The following is a 16162-nucleotide window of genomic DNA, read 5'->3' as shown; positions in this document are numbered from 1 at the left end:
GCATGGAACGTTTAAATTTACAATCTCTGAGCTTTGAGTACGTTGAAGTAGCGTACGTCGCCTTCAAAAACAGTCAAAATTTGTATGAAGTTTTGTTTAATTCGAGAGTAAATTTTTGATTTTTTGGCAGATAGAACCTAAGTTTTCATATCTTCTTTCAAAGTACCACGTCGCGTTTTCTTTATTTATTTTAATCAATCCAATACGTTCAATGGCGTTTTGCGTTTTTGTTGAGACAAAAACAAAAATATAATGAACGGTGCATTCATAATGTATAACACCAGTCCCATGCTAAAACGCACGTGTCAATTTCAACGTTGTTAGAGGATCAGCAAAAAGTAACGTGTGTACATCTCACTTGAAATCTCTGCACGTACAAAATACGTTCACCTGTAAATTTTACCTTCAAAAAAATTGGTAATTTTTACATTGATTTGGTGTTTTTCGTCTGCAATTTTTTTGTCAACTACGGTTCTCGAAAACCTCGTTTTTGTAAATTTCTTCTCGATTTTATCTTTTGATTTCATCTCCCGTTTTTGTTGTAATATCTGAGCAAGAATGGAAGTTCAATACGTGTATACTAAGAAGCGACTGGAGTTCGGACGCCAGTGCAACTTCGTGGACAGGGGGGCAGAGTTGTTGACCAATATCCAGCCGGATGCGTCTCTGCGGAACCAGTATGTGGAGCGGAACCCAGTGGACATGCCTGTCCAGGTGTCCAAGGAGATGTCAGAACACGAGGTCAGTGTCATCGCTCAGCCAAAATTTCAAATTAAATCATTTCAAGTTTTGTTTTGCTCGTCCAAATATTCGTCATTACTCTGTCATAGCTACCAGATTTTTGAAGACAAAAATAAAATAAATCGTTTTTAGTTTTTCATTTTTTGTTTTGTTTTGTTTCGTCCGAAACTCCCAAGTAACAAAACCGTTTCCTGTTGTTTTTGCCGTTTCCTCACGCCACCGCCTGTGATTTCTACCAAATGAAGTTTTTGTTAACACGCATGGCCTGATTGCTTTGAAAACTCTGTAATGGTGTTTCAAAACAATCGGACCATGTTAACGATAGTATTTGGTGTTTTACAAAACCTGGTAAAATGAACCGTTCAGGTATAAAATCTAATTATGACAGTGGATGTTGAGGATAGGGTAGAGATATTTTAAGATGAGTCATTTATAATCTATTGTCGCCTTTCCTTCTACGATTGTCGTTTCACAATTTTTTGTCAAACATGAAACCCATCAATATTTGTAAAATAAAGTTTAATTGAATTAAGATTTTTTTAAAAATTTTAGATTTAAATATTGTTCTATTGCATTCAAATGTGCAATGATTTTTGGATGGCTAAACTCGCAAGCTGAAAACTTTTTCCAATTGAAAATTTTCTATAAGTTGAAACTATTGTCAAAGCATTGATTGCAAAAAGATATTCTTGGTCAAATTTTTAAACAGGTTTTCAATAACATTCTGCTAGTAGTTGATTCGGCTTTGTGATTCAGGCAAACACAATCAGATACGAGACTGAGAACAGAAGCATCAACCACACAGAGGGCGGCTGGCCGAAAGATGTGAACCCTCACGAGATCGAACAAGTGCAGAGGTTCCGCAAGAAGGTGGAGAAAGAAGAAAGCTACGTACAAACCATCACTGGACTAAGCACAGTATGTATTGCAACACAAATCACAATCCTCAACCCACGAATAACCTCTTTTCCAAACGGACACCTCTCCAATCTGAAAAAAAAAATTCAGTGAAACTTGACAACCCTAATTTAAAATTCAAAATGAAAATTGAAATTTTGCAGACAAATTGAAAAGAACACGCAATTATTTTATAATTTATAACATTATTTATGCATTTGTGACTGGTTTCTGAATCATCAAGCATTGGAAGAATAGATCCCGTACAAATAGATTCTGAGTTCACGAGAAAAATAAAACAACTATAGTAGAACTGAATGCGGTTAAGAGAGACACTTTTGAATATTTCGGTACTGTTCTATTCTAAAAGTGAAGTTATTTTAAAGAAAATTATACATGTTTGATTGTTTTTAAGGGTATGGAGCATTTCATAAAGCAGAACAACGGAATCGACATTTATGAGAAGTACTTCCAAGAATTCGACTTCGACACATCCGAAGAGCCGCCAGGAGCCAAGATGATCAACGTTTTCTGGTAAGCTTAACTAGTTTTGAAGTTTTTCTTTTCAACCAACACCCATAAGTATATTTGAACGGTTAATGGTTTGAGGTGCTAATAATTAATCTGATAAAGGGTGACTTTTTTTGCTTAATTTCAAAAAGTATTTCATCTAAAAGTACAGCTCCAACTTAACTTCATGTCTCTTTTGCTCTGGAAAATTTTCCTGAACAAGAAATTTTCCTCTTTTTTCGAATAATGAAACATATCAGAAAGAAGAAGCAGATTTGAACCATTTTTAGAAACGAAAAATGCAGGGGGATGGGAAACTAGAAAAAAATTGCAATTTATATGCATTTAGTGATCCGAATGAAATCAAACGAACTGCCTCCAACTTGTCCTGGTACCCGGATGGAGCCCGGAAGCTAGCGGTGGCCTACTGCAACCTCGAGTTCCAACGCAACCAGCCAGGCATCTCCGACAACTCCTACATCTGGGATGTCGAGAACCCCAACCGACCCGATTTCACTCTCAAACCCGTCTCCCCCATCGTCTGCCTCGAGTACAACCCCAAAGATCCCCACACTCTAATCGGGGGGTGCTACAATGGGCAGATCGCTTTTTGGGATACCAGAAAACACCAGCATCCTTGCGAGTCTTCCCCCATTGAAGTGAGTCACAGAGACCCGCCTTATAAGGTTATCTGGCTCAGTTCGAAGACGGGAACGGAGTGTTTCTCGGCGTCCACCGATGGACAGGTCCTCTGGTGGGATACCAGGAAACTGGGCGAACCAACGGAACAGCTGGTCTTGGATCTTTCTAAACAAGGAATCATCGCCAAGGCTCAGGGTGCTTCAGTCTTGGAGTACGAATCAACAATCGTAAGTCTCCATTCCTTGCAATTCCTGTTTTCTAATAACTTTTGTAGCAACAGAGTAAACTTTGAAGCAATTCTTCAGTTTTCTATTAAATTTAGTGGAAACAAAAAAGACTTTGAAGCTTGAAATTTAAAATTACCACGCGGAAAAATACTCAACTGCTCTGCTCCAACCCATTACAAACTTTTTTAAATCAATTTTCGAGTCCAGTTCATATTATGATATTTTTACCAGTTCATTTTGTGAATTTATCTTTTCAAGAATCACCGTTTAACAATCACCCTATAAGATGGTTGGATGTTCTGAATTGAAATCAGAAACACAATTATTAAAACTTTTACCATATGTTCTGACTTGAAATTATGTGTTTGCTCGATTGATAAAATATCACCAAAAGCAAACATTACAGCATGTGTTGTTTCTTTCTGATTGGTTTAACCAACAGATGGAATGCTGAAAATATCAAAATCTATGGTATATAAGCCAAGCGAAAATATACCAAACATCACTTCATCACTTTCTCAAAATCTCACTAACACTCTCATACTGATACCCCCAACCATCCTAATAACCAAAATCTCAAATCTATATCTCGATAACTATAAATCCATACCCCAATGTCTCTTGATATAAAATTGATGTGTGTCCTCTATATTTGAAATAATATACCTATTTACGAGTGAAAGAAACTTTGTCTGTTGAATAAGAATAGGAAAGTCTTAGCAACATTCAGAAAGTCCCCTTGTTCTAACTAGCTGCGATTTGGTCGATCGCATAAGTTAAATCAAGTTAGTTTGGAATAATTGGTGCGACCAGTGAGGCACACAAGTTTCAAAAATTCACTCAATTTTCAAAATCTCAAAAAACTGAGATTATCAAAAATTCAAAAAGTTGAAAATTTCAAAAGTGGAAATTATCAAAAATTCAAAAAATTTAAATTATCAAAATTTCAAGAAGTTGAAAAGTTCAAAAATTGAAATTATCAAAATTTCAAAAAGTTGAAAATTTCAAAAGTTGAAATTATCAAAATCTCAAAAAACTGAGATTATCAAAATTTCAAAAAGTTGAAAATTTCAAAAATTGAAATTATCAAAATTTCAAAAGGTTGAAAATTTTAAAAATCTGAGATTATCAAACTTTCAAAAATTGAAAATTTCAAAAAGTTGAAATTATCAAAAATTCAAAAGTTGAAATTATCAAAATTTTAAACTTTCTAAAGTTGAAATTATCAAATTTCAAAATTTCAAAACTTTAAATTGGATATCTTAACTTGAAAAAAGTAAGATGGCCAATCACCCAATCATCCATCCTAACTTGTCTTTTGTATCATTCTCAGGAAATGATTCAGACCTAAACGCAAAAGCCTTTTGGACTTCAGTTGAGAATAAAATTGTATTCTCACTAGGGCAACGACCCAGAGACGCTGGCGCTCAGCCTAACTATGATCACAGACAAAAAAGTTTGTTTGGATCTTTATTAACCAAAACAGCTCTTGAATGGTATACTGATGAAGTAACTAATGCTACTACTTGGGCTGAACTACAAAATCTTTTCCTAAAAAAATTCACTGATGGTGAACATCGATTCAAGCATCGGTTCAAGCATGGTCTTAAATTGCAAACTAAACCCCTCCCAACGGCCGTAGACACGTGCCAGTAAAACAAATACGGCACAGTATAGTATGTCAATTATAACTAAACAGCCGGCTTTGCTAAAACTTGTCTTAAACAAACAAATTTTATCAGAATCTGATCTATATAAACCAGCAAAAAAAAGCCCAGAATCATTCTTTCAAAAACTTCACAACCTCCAAAACCTTCCTCTGATACTTCTCAGCAATTGCAAAAATCAATAAAATTCAAAAATAATGTCTAAAATCACCGATCTCGAAGAAGGTGAAATAATGGACCTTGATCAATCAACGGACCAAATAATCGATGAATTGCTGAAAGTAAGTATAATTTCTATTTTCCGCCGCCGTCTAAAACTAAAAATTTTTTGGTTAGCTATATACACTCTTTTAATATTTCCCCAACAAATCTGCGCTTTTAACCCAGAGGACAATCTCTACGCTAATACAGCAAAAGATCTGAAAATTGCGCATTTTGATTGTCAACTAATGACATCGAATAAAATGTTCTCACTTAATAAAGTAGCTCCCTGCAAAACACAACCTGAAAATATCGAAACTACAACAGCCGAGGTTACTCTTTACCAACGGCATTATAGTACAAAAATTAACGCGACAATGTGTCGTATAAAACACCAATCTATCCGATGGTTTTGTGATTCTTTCGATTCAAGCGGAATAGACGCTCGCCAAAATATAATCACAACTGATATACACATTTCCCCTGATACTTGTAAACACGCCGCCGAACGGGGATATGTTAACTTAGGATACTCAAAAAACATTCCTTTTCGCTTCGACGAAAAAATCGTCACAAATACAAATAGAGGCAAAGTTGATGGCGAATACCACAACGAATGCAGTGATCGTTCTAGGATCCATTTGGATACTTTCGAATCATACATGCAAAATATTTCCTTAACTGTCAATCTAAAAGATGGAACAGTTAATAACTGGCAAAACATTCCATTACCTTGTCCTGTATATGAAAACGGATGTGAAACAACATCACTTGACCCTTTTGCATATACTTGGAACGAGCCCGAAAACTGCATTTTTTCGGTTCTCAATAAATTCGAAGCAAAAATGATTCGAAATGAAGAAAATTATTATATTGTAAAAGACTCTTTTACTAAAATATCCAACCACCATACTCGAGGTAGAGACACTCAACAATTTATGCTAAAAATACTAAATAAACCACAATCTTTATGTGGACACCCAAAAATAGTCTACCCGACCCAATACGAATCATTGTTCATAGCATACCAAAACGGTTTTAATATGGATACTGGTTTACAAATAAACCCGAGTGCTAATACAGGAATTATTCATTCGGAGCCAAATTTGACTTACGTAAAATACGCAAAAGATGAAAATTATCCCTTTGCACCGGGACAAATAGACTACGAAGCTCATCTAGGAACAAAACTAGATTATATTCTTTTTCGAAGCTTTTACATGCTTCGAACTGCCGAATTGGCACTTTTAACGAATCAATGTGAGTTAGAACGCTCCATGATTCTCAATACTTTAATGCTCTCTATCGAAAGCCCGCGTTTAGCCGGCTACATTTTGACCCGAAATAGGTCTAAGTTTTTAGAGACCAATGGCAATGTTGCCTGGCTCTATCACTGCCCAAAATTTTATTCTCCATTACAATTAATGGATGCATGCTATAATCGGATACCAATTATGTATCGCGAAAAAATTCATTTCGTCGACCCGATCACTCGACAAACTTTTAAATCGGCAGATCAACAAGACTGCTCCGATAAGCATTTGAATCTTTATCATTTAGATGTTGATAACGATAATTCTTGGATCGAACTCACACCCTCTATTACTAGAGTAAAAGGTCCAGATCTGTTTAAGCCGAAAGAAATTAAACGGCAAGTAAAACACTCTCTTGCATCTAGTCATGATGCTTCTATTTACACTTATGCACAAATGCAAAAATTTTGGAGCATGATTACTCATCACTCTGAAATGAAGGGTATTTTACAAAAAGTATCCCAAACTTTTCTTAATGCAAGAAAACACTTCTATCCGGACTCGAGTAGTCAATACGAATCTACGCAAAACATATACTTAGATTATCTTATCTCGCCTGATTTTTGGAAGAACGAGTACACTCGTGTTTTTGGTACAATACAGTACTATTTAGAAAGATGCGGAATAATATTCGCCTCTTTCCTTTTCGTCAAGTTTATACTCGACGCTCTTGTATTTGTAATAAAAGTATTACACATACACAAACTAACCGGCCGAACTCTTCATTTCGGAAAAATTATGTTAGCCGCCTCTTACAATATACTTTTCACTTCTATAGTGACTTTAATATTCGCTCAAAATGAGAACGATCAAAATATTGAGCTTGATCATAGGCCTCAGGCACCTCAACAAGAGGATTCTGAAAATGAAAATCAGGATAAAATTTATCCTAGACTCCAACTAGTCGATTACAATAATCGACCCGCTGTACCGGTCTAATTTATTCTATGTTTTAGGATATGCCCACTGATCTTCTTCACACTCTACTTGAAGAAGACTTGCCCGACTTCGAAAACCTTCTGTCTCTAAATGACCCTATGGAAATGCCATCCAAAAAAATCAACCCGATTAATCAACCAAAATTGAATACCAATTTTAAAATTCCAAAAGTGAAAAATTCTAATTGCATTCAAAAGAGAAAAGCAATTGTCCGACCTTTCAAGATTCTCCCCTCTTCTTCAACTAGGCAAAACCTAGAATCTGAAACTGTAATAGTTCACCAATCTGCAAACTCTCTAGAACTTGAATCAAAAATCGCGATTCAAGTCAAAAAGGAACAAAACCTCAGCCCTAGGAAACCACCAAATTTTGACACCAGTCTAAATTATGCGCTCTCTCCCTTTATTAACCGATTTAAAATAGACACCTATCACCCTTACCAAAACGGTAACGGTGCATACCGTCTGGTTAATGCACAACTCCCCCATGAACATATTTGTGTTCCTGCAGCCTTTATAACTGCCCAAATGCAGACTCCGATCCTTGACTCCCACACGGATCAAGTTCAAAAGAATTACATAAACGACTTAAATCGCATCAATCAAATGCAGAAAACCATAACAGTGCTCCGGGAAAAAAATAAGGACCTCAGCAATAAATATCTGAGCCTAAAAACCCAGGTGGAAGGAAACTATTAGTTTCAAGACTATCTATTAACCTCCGTTCTTTTTATTTTTTAACTCCAACTGTGATTTGGCCGCCGCCACTTTACAAAGTATGTATGCTTCTACAATTATAGTCCAGTATTGCTGATAAGTATATTCGCTAAACCAAATTTGAAAAATTGTATTTGATGTTATATTTCTCAAAAGTATCCAGCTGTGATTTGGCCGCCGCCACTGCTCTACTCAACATGCACATACACTACAAACAACCATTCTTCAACCGATTACAAGCAGCCATTTCTCAACCGACTACAAGCAGCCATTCTTCAACCGACTACAAGCAGCCATCCATCAACCGACTACACTACAAGCCGCCACTTTACGAACAAACTACCAAAATCAGAATAAAAACTTTACGCAAACTTTATTAAAAAACCTTTTTGATGTTTTGTAAATTTTATTATGCTTTTAAATTTTTTGTCAACGGGTATCACCGTTTAACAATCACCCTATAAGATGGTTGGATGTTCTGAATTGAAATCAGAAACACAATTATTAAAACTTTTACCATATGTTCTGACTTGAAATTATGTGTTTGCTCGGTTGATAAAATATCACCAAAAGCAAACATTACAGCATGTGTTGTTTCTTTCTGATTGGTTTAACCAACAGATGGAATGCTGAAAATATCAAAACCTATGGTATATAAGCCAAGCGAAAATATACCAAACATCACTTCATCACTTTCTCAAAATCTCACTACCACTCTCATACTGATACCCCCAACCATCCTAATAACCAAAATCTCAAATCTATATCTCGATAACTATAAATCCATACCCCAATGTCTCTTGATATAAAATTGATGTGTGTCCTCTATATTTGAAATAATATACCTATTTACGAGTGAAAGAAACTTTGTCTGTTGAATAAGAATAGGAAAGTCTTAGCAACATTCAGAAAGACCCCTTGTTCTAACTAGCTGCGATTTGGTCGATCGCATAAGTTAAATCAAGTTAGTTTGGAAAAGAAAACAAACGCTAACTTTTGCAAACGTAACCGTTAAGTGTAAAAATTTGTTTGCAAAAAAGTAAAAAGGAAAAGGAGAGATTGCTGGTTGTTACAATAATCATAAAACTGTGCTGTAACCGTCACCATCAAGCAGCGGTTTTATCCGCTCTAGGATTAAATAATTTTAACTTTTTTGGAAAATCTATTCCATTCGGTTTGTCTGCCAATAGAATCTCTCACTGCCCCTCGAATTATTTCAACTTGTGTGTTTTGTGTAGCCGACTAAGTTCATGGTTGGAACTGAGCAAGGGACGATCATCAGCTGCAATCGGAAGGCGAAGACGCCGGCGGAGAAGATCGTGGCCGTGTACAGTGGCCATCATGGTCCCATCTATGCACTCCAGAGGAACCCCTTCTTCCCCAAGAACTTCCTCACTGTGGCCGACTGGACCGCCAGGGTAGGTGTATAAGGACAAATTTAAAACCATCAAAAAGTATAAGTATCAGTGGACAGGTCGGTAGTTCAAGATTCAAAAAGATCTGTGCTCCTGTGTAAAAAAACTACAATAAGAAAACAGAGGTGGAGTTATATTTTTAAGAGGGGTGGATTTTCAAAATTAAAAAAAAACGTTGTCAGCTTTTTTGTGAGCTGGACCCATTAACTTTTCAAATGCTTTAAAAAGGCGCTTTCGGGCATTTTGATGGGAAGTCTCGGTTAAAAATTGCAATTTTCTGAGAGCGCATTCACCTTTTGGGTTGTCATGGATTCCTATTCTATGTTTTCAAGCGCGTGTCTTTGTGTGCAGGAGCGGATCTAGGATTTTGTCGAGGGGTTGGGGGGCGGATTTTCCAAAAAAATTCGAAAATTTTGTCGACCTTTTTTTTAGGGCGACCAAATTTATTTTTTGAGCTCCCCAAAGCAGTAAAAAGTACCTGCTTTGGCCAAACTTTCTGCGCCGCAGGCAAAATTTAAAAAAAACAGGCCGAAAAAGGGGTTTTCAGGCAGTTTTTGGAAAAATTTGACCAAAAAATCGCGTTTTTTTTGGCGCGCGCTCCCACCTCAAAAAGAGTATATATTGGCGCCAAAGTCGCCTTTAGAAAAATTTCAGGGTCCGTCTCCAAAAATGGATGTCTCAAAATAGTACAAAGGGTCGGCAGGTGGTCGAATCCGTGTAGGGGGGGGGGGGCGTGTGTTTTGTTTGTGCGTGTGCGTGCTTGTGGGGAGGGAGGAGTTGTTGAGATTCTGAGTCATGAGATAAATTCTCTGAAACTTTCTGAAACTAAATGATAGTATTTCTCTGCTGTTTCAGATCTGGTCAGAGGACATCAAAGACAGTTCTATCATGTGGACCAACTATGACATGCACTACTTGACAGATGCCTGCTGGAGCACCCAGAGACCCTCTGTCTTCTTCACCACCAAGATGAATGGCAAGTTGGATGTGTGGGATCTCCTGTTCAAGCAGAACGACCCAGTCCTCTCTGTCCAGGTACGTGAACAAAAAAAAACAATTCAAACTCTAAAAACATACCCTTACGGGCCATGTTAGAAATTTACCATTATTCAGTTTGATTGGCGTTTTATGTGAAGTACTCAGTCCTCTCTATCCTGTTATAACTGCTAATAAGTGTCCCGACAATGAAAATTTAAAACAAATCCAAAATTAAAAAAAAAAATTTTGATGCAAAATCGTCAACTTAAATTATTTGAAAAAGTGAAATCTTAAAAAAAATAGTTGAAGATTTTTATTTGAAAACAATTTTGGAGAATCGCCGTTGAAATTTTCTTCAAAAACTATATGAAGAAAAAAATTATTCATATACAAATCAAAGTAATAGCAATTTTGATCTTTTTATTGAAATTTTTGTCTAGCGAATATGTGGTAGTTTTAGTTTTAGCACAACAACCCTTTACCTAGTGATTATATTTTTTAAACTGCTCGTTAGTTCGTGTATTTAATTGTGTAAGTATTATGTGTGATAGGTGACGGATGGGCCGCTGCACTGTCTGCGGATGCAGGAGAATGGCAGCCACATCGGAGTGGGATCGAAGGACGGGACAGTGACACTACTGGAGCTGAGCAACTCCCTCTACACTCTGCAGAGGAACGAGAAGGCACTCGTCACTGCCATGTTTGAGCGGGAGACTAGGCGAGAGAAGATACTCGAGGCCAGACACAGGTTAGAACAGATTAAGATGATTAAATTAAGTAAAATTATTAAGTGTTAAGAACCCTAAACTCTACAATCAAAGTTTTATCAGCCAAATATTTGTTTCTTCGGCAACTAACAAACAAATCAATTTTTCAATGTTTGATCTCATTTACCAGATACAGTGGAAACTAACACAAAAAACGAATATCGAGATTATCACTTGCAGAGATATATTTGACCTCTGACCTTTGACTTCATTTAGGGAGATGAAGTTGAAGGAGAAGCAGATGAAGAGTGGTGGGGGAGAAGGAGAGGAAGGCGAGGGGGGAGGAGAAGAGGAGGAGGATCTGATTGGAAAGGCAGAGCAGGAGTTTAGGGAGATTCTGGACAAGGAGAAGGCTGTCTTCGAGGATAAAGAACGCAAGATGAAAGAAGAGGTAATTGGTCTAATGCTGTTGCATATATGTGACCTTTCAGTTTTAGTGCGCGTAGTAATTGTTTGAAGGGAAGACGGTTTTCTGGGAAAAATGGAAACTTATTAACCTTTTTTAGGCAGACCAATTAAACTTTTCGAGCTCCTCCTAGCCGATATAAGCAGGGGCGGATCTAGGATTTTCTCGAGGGGTGGAGGATTTTCAAAGACTTTCGAAAGTTTTGTCGACTTTTTCTATTGATTTTCCGAGCTCTCCCAAAGCACTAAAAAATGAATTTAAATTGTTCTCTACTACAATACGGCCATAAACCAAAAATTTTAAAACTATTTTTTTCTTTCGGTTTTGCTTCAGCCAATCATATTCGGGTAGTATCAGAGCATAAACCTAATTTCTGCGCCGAGTAACGGAAAAGATTCGGTTAACAAAAAAATGGCTCTTTTGTTTCGCACAATAACAATTAGCAATTGTATGATAAACACAGAAAACTCGCAGAAGTTTTCGCTAAATCGATTGGACTTATAATTTGATATCTAAAGTCACGGGATAAAGTCAATGTAACATTTAGTTCTCAACCAAGAAAATGATTTTTTTTTCATCATTTTTAGTCTTTTTTTTTCTCACAAGTATTTAAGATATAATCTGAAACTTAATTACACACGGTTGATGATGACTATTAAAAAGATCTATCTGGGTCTCAACTTCATGTTATGCAGGCAATATTGTGTTAGGGTCGAATAATTGCCAAAAAAAATAACAATTCGCACTGGTGAGGTGTTTTTGTAGTAAAAAAAATAGCCGCTAACACCCCAAGATTTCAAAATGAATGAAATCGAAGTGTTTTTGAATGCCAATGAGTTTGGTTAAATCCCTATAAAAACAAAAGATTAAAACGTTGAAAGAAGTCCTGGGACCAAAGTTTTCAACAATTCAGACAAAACTTGTATAGCCACGTGTTCCAGAATTTTTGAATGATTTGTAAATTGTCAAAACTGCATATTGAAGTCTGTTTATCTATGACTATTTTTGAACACTCGCGCTGGTACACCAAAATAGCACACCGTTTTTTGTCATCGAAATTAATGAGTTTCATGTTGGTTACTTTTGCTCTGATAAAAGAGGAAATCAAAACAGGATTAGTTTGCGAAACATAAACTTGAGTTCATTACGAGGCCAAACTGTGATCTGGATAATCGCACCGTTTGTTGTCTGAAGGTCAATGGAATCCAGAGAAATTTCGAACATGTTCCAAAAATCACGTGGATTCCACTTTCGAAATATTCGTGGACTACGATCGCACATACTTTGTAACATAAAATTTGTCGGTACATTGGACGTGTCGCGAATTCTACCACGAGTGAACATAGCAAACTGGTTCAAATTCCGCAAATGAAAGCCGATTCCGCAGTAATGTAACGTCTAATGCAAAAATGAAAGTGAACTCGGGAAATTGGAAGTGATTTTTGCTATTGAAAACAAATTTCGCTAAACTGTAATGTAGAATGTAGTGGATACAGATTAGTTTATTGATTCCAGAAACTAATCTGTATCCGCTACATCCTAAATTACAGTTTGAGATTCAGCAAAATCAGCTGCTTTTGGAACCACTTTGAGCAATACAAAAATTCACATATTCGTTCCTGGAATGCGCAACAGCAAAATGATTTTAAAAATAGCCGTTTTGCAATTTATGGAACAAATTTATTTTCAACTTGTTGTCTGTTCCAGAATCCGCTTGCATTTCACAGAATACACAGAAAGGTCTCGTAAGGTTTTTGAGCAAACGATTCCAGTTTAAGTTTGGGCGTTAATTTTTGCAACTTTTGGCTAAAAACTAAACCAATTGGATTGATTTTCGTATATAATTAACTATCAAGTGTTTGCAGGTCACTTTCTGAGCTTTTTCAAATAAATGTTAATTGTTATAGAAAAAATGCAAGGCGAAAGGGCTGAATCAGTTTTCTATGGACGCAGTTGCGTGCCGAGGTGAGGGGGGGTGTGTTTATGCGACCAAACCGCTTCCTCAATTCTTGGTTGCCAAACTTTTTCAAAGGGTCCCTCTTTGGTATAATTTTACGAGATCCATTTTTTTGGCTGGCGCCAATGTATTTAAATTTGAGGTGCGAACATCAATTTTTAGCCAGTTTTTTTTTCTCAAAAATTGCCTTCGGCGCAGAAACATTTAAGCAGAAAATATATGTATAGTATTTGGTCGACTTAAAAAAATAGTTCGACAAACTTTTCAATTTTGTTTTTCGAAAAACCACACCTTTAGAAAAATTTCTGGGCAAGCACTGTATGGAGGACTGGACTGCTAAATGGTATTCATTTTTGATACAATTAGATGAAAACCAGTTTTTCGCCAGCTTTCATTTCGCTTTTAAAATTGGCATCCAGATAAATTTTACAGAGTTACTGAAAAATATTGAGTAGATAACGCAAAATGCAGAAAAAAATGCAAACCAATCTTTGCTTCGTGATTCAGTTTTCGCGCAATTTGCATAGATGAGTAAAAATAGAACTGGACCAAAAGCCGTAGTATAATAAAAACGTTGGATGTAGACAGAAGTTTATCTAGAATCTCAATGATTCTAACAAGCTCGATAGGAGTTAAAGGAGCATAAAAATTTTTAAAAGGAGATAAGAACATCATACAGCGTATCATCCGTTGTAATAAATAATGATAATTGCGACTTCTGTGATTCCCAGAGGATCTATGAAAGGCGATCCAGCCTGTCTGAGCATAATATGATTGTTTGTACTTGATTACTGTTTAAAATGAACTCGGGAAATTGGAAGTGATTTTTGCTATTGAAAAAAAAATTCGCGAAACTGTAATGTAAAATGCAGTGGATACAGATTAGTTTATTGATTCCAGAAACTAATCTGTATCCGCTACTTCCTACATTACAGTTTCGGATTCAGCAAAATCGGCTGCTTTTGGAACCACTTTGAGAAATACAAAAATTCTTATATTCGTTCCTGGAATGCGCAACAGCAAAATGATTTTAAAAAAAGCCGTTTTGCAATTTATGGAACAAATTTATTTTCAACTTGTTGTCTGTTCCAGAATCCGCTTGCATTTCACAGAATACACAGTAAGGTCTCGTAAGGTTTTTGGACAAACGATTCCAGTTTAAGTCTGGGCGTTAATTTTTGCAACTTTTGGCTAAAAACTAAACCAATTGGATTGATTTTTGTATATAATTAATTATCAAGTGTTCACAGGTCACTTTCTGAGCTTTTTCAAATAAATGTTAATTGTTATAGAAAAAATGCAAGGCGAAAGGGCTGAATCAGTTTTCTATGGACGCAGTTGCGTGCCGAGGTGAGGGGGGGGGGGGGGTTGTGTTTATGCGACGAAACCGCCTCCTCAATTCTTGGTTGCCAAACTTTTTCAAAGGGTCCCTCTTTGGTATAATTTTACGAGATCCATTTTTGGTTGGCGCCAATATATTTAAATTTGAGGTGCGAGCGCGCACCAAAAAAAGCAAATTTTTGTTTTTTATCTTTTTAAAAAGTGCTCAAAACATCAATTTTTAGCCAGTTTTTCTTTCTCAAAAATTGCCTTCGGCGCAGAAACATTTAAGCAAAAAACATATGTATAGTATTTGGTCGACTTAAAAAAATAGTTCGACAAAGTTTTCAATTTTGTTTTTCGAAAAACCACACCTTTAGAAAAATTTCTGGGCACGCACTGTATGGAGGACTGGACTGCTAAATGGTATTCCTTTTTGATACAATTAGATGAAAACCAGTTTTTCGCCAGCTTTCATTTTGCTTTTAAAATTGGCATCCAGATAAATTTTACAGAGTTACTGAAAAATATTGAGTAGATAACGCAAAATGCAGAAAAAAAATGCAAACCAATCTTTGCTTCGTGGTTCAGTTTTCGCGTAATTTTCAGCTACCTGAAAAAAACAAACAAAAAAAAGTGCCACTGTTATCATATTTTTTCAGTCGTGATTACAATTTCGAAGAGACAGCTGCATAAAAAAGGTTTCAATATAGATAATATTTGGCCCACATTTAGTTCCAGCTGGAAAACGCTGTGCTGTTTTTCAGGTTGAACAGTCTGAGAATGGGAGCTACGGGGACAACGAGAGTGCGCAGGGCGAGAAGAGAGGCGACACGCCGGAAGAAGACAAGGACAAGAAATGAACACGCCCTAATTAACTATAATCCCTATCCACCAATCAGAACAGCCCTCACAATTCTCGACCAATGGGATCAGCTTCTCATCCTGCTTACTTTATATTGACCTATATGATGTGAGAAAACACTCGCTTAGTTGAGCGCCTTTTTCTCCAGCCTCAAATTTTCTATATAAAACATTTTTTGCTGTTCATGAACTCTTTAGTAAATTTATTTTGATTTACTAATTTTGAACTCTTTGAGTTTCAGATCCAATATCCCAGCTTAATTTGCATAGATGAGTAAAAATAGAACTGGACCAAAAGCCGTAGCATAATAAAAACGTTGGATGTAGACAGAAGTTTATCTAGAATCTCAATGATTCTAACAAGCTCGATAGGAGTTAAAGGAGCATAAATAATTTTAAAAGGAGATAAGAACATCATATAGCGTATCATCCGTTGTAATAAATAATGATAATTGTGACTTCTGCGATTCCCAGAGGATCTATGAAAGGCTATCCAGCCTGTCTAAGCATAATATGATTGTTTGTACTTGATTACTGTTTAAGTGGTTCAAAACACATCCAAAATCTGAGATATCTTTGAATGCTTTCATAGTTTTTTAAAC

At 36.3% G+C, this 16162-nt stretch overlaps 1 protein-coding gene across 1 annotated transcript; it reads left to right on the top strand.

Moving 5' to 3' along the window:
* Positions 1-278: 278 nt before the first annotated feature.
* On the top strand, positions 279-15780 carry LOC134844219 (dynein intermediate chain 3, ciliary-like). Its single transcript, XM_063860801.1, has 9 exons — positions 279-741; positions 1498-1659; positions 2054-2172; positions 2498-3017; positions 9092-9271; positions 10124-10303; positions 10798-10994; positions 11230-11404; positions 15464-15780. Exons 1-9 carry the CDS (start codon positions 559-561, stop codon positions 15557-15559), a joined length of 1812 nt encoding a protein of 603 aa, XP_063716871.1. The 5' UTR covers positions 279-558; the 3' UTR covers positions 15560-15780.
* Positions 15781-16162: the final 382 nt, after the last annotated feature.

Source organism: Symsagittifera roscoffensis, chromosome 4 (assembly GCF_963678635.1).
Source record: "Symsagittifera roscoffensis chromosome 4, txSymRosc1.1, whole genome shotgun sequence".
NCBI lineage: Eukaryota > Metazoa > Xenacoelomorpha > Acoela > Convolutidae > Symsagittifera > Symsagittifera roscoffensis.
This window is presented reverse-complemented; position numbering and strand designations above follow the sequence as displayed.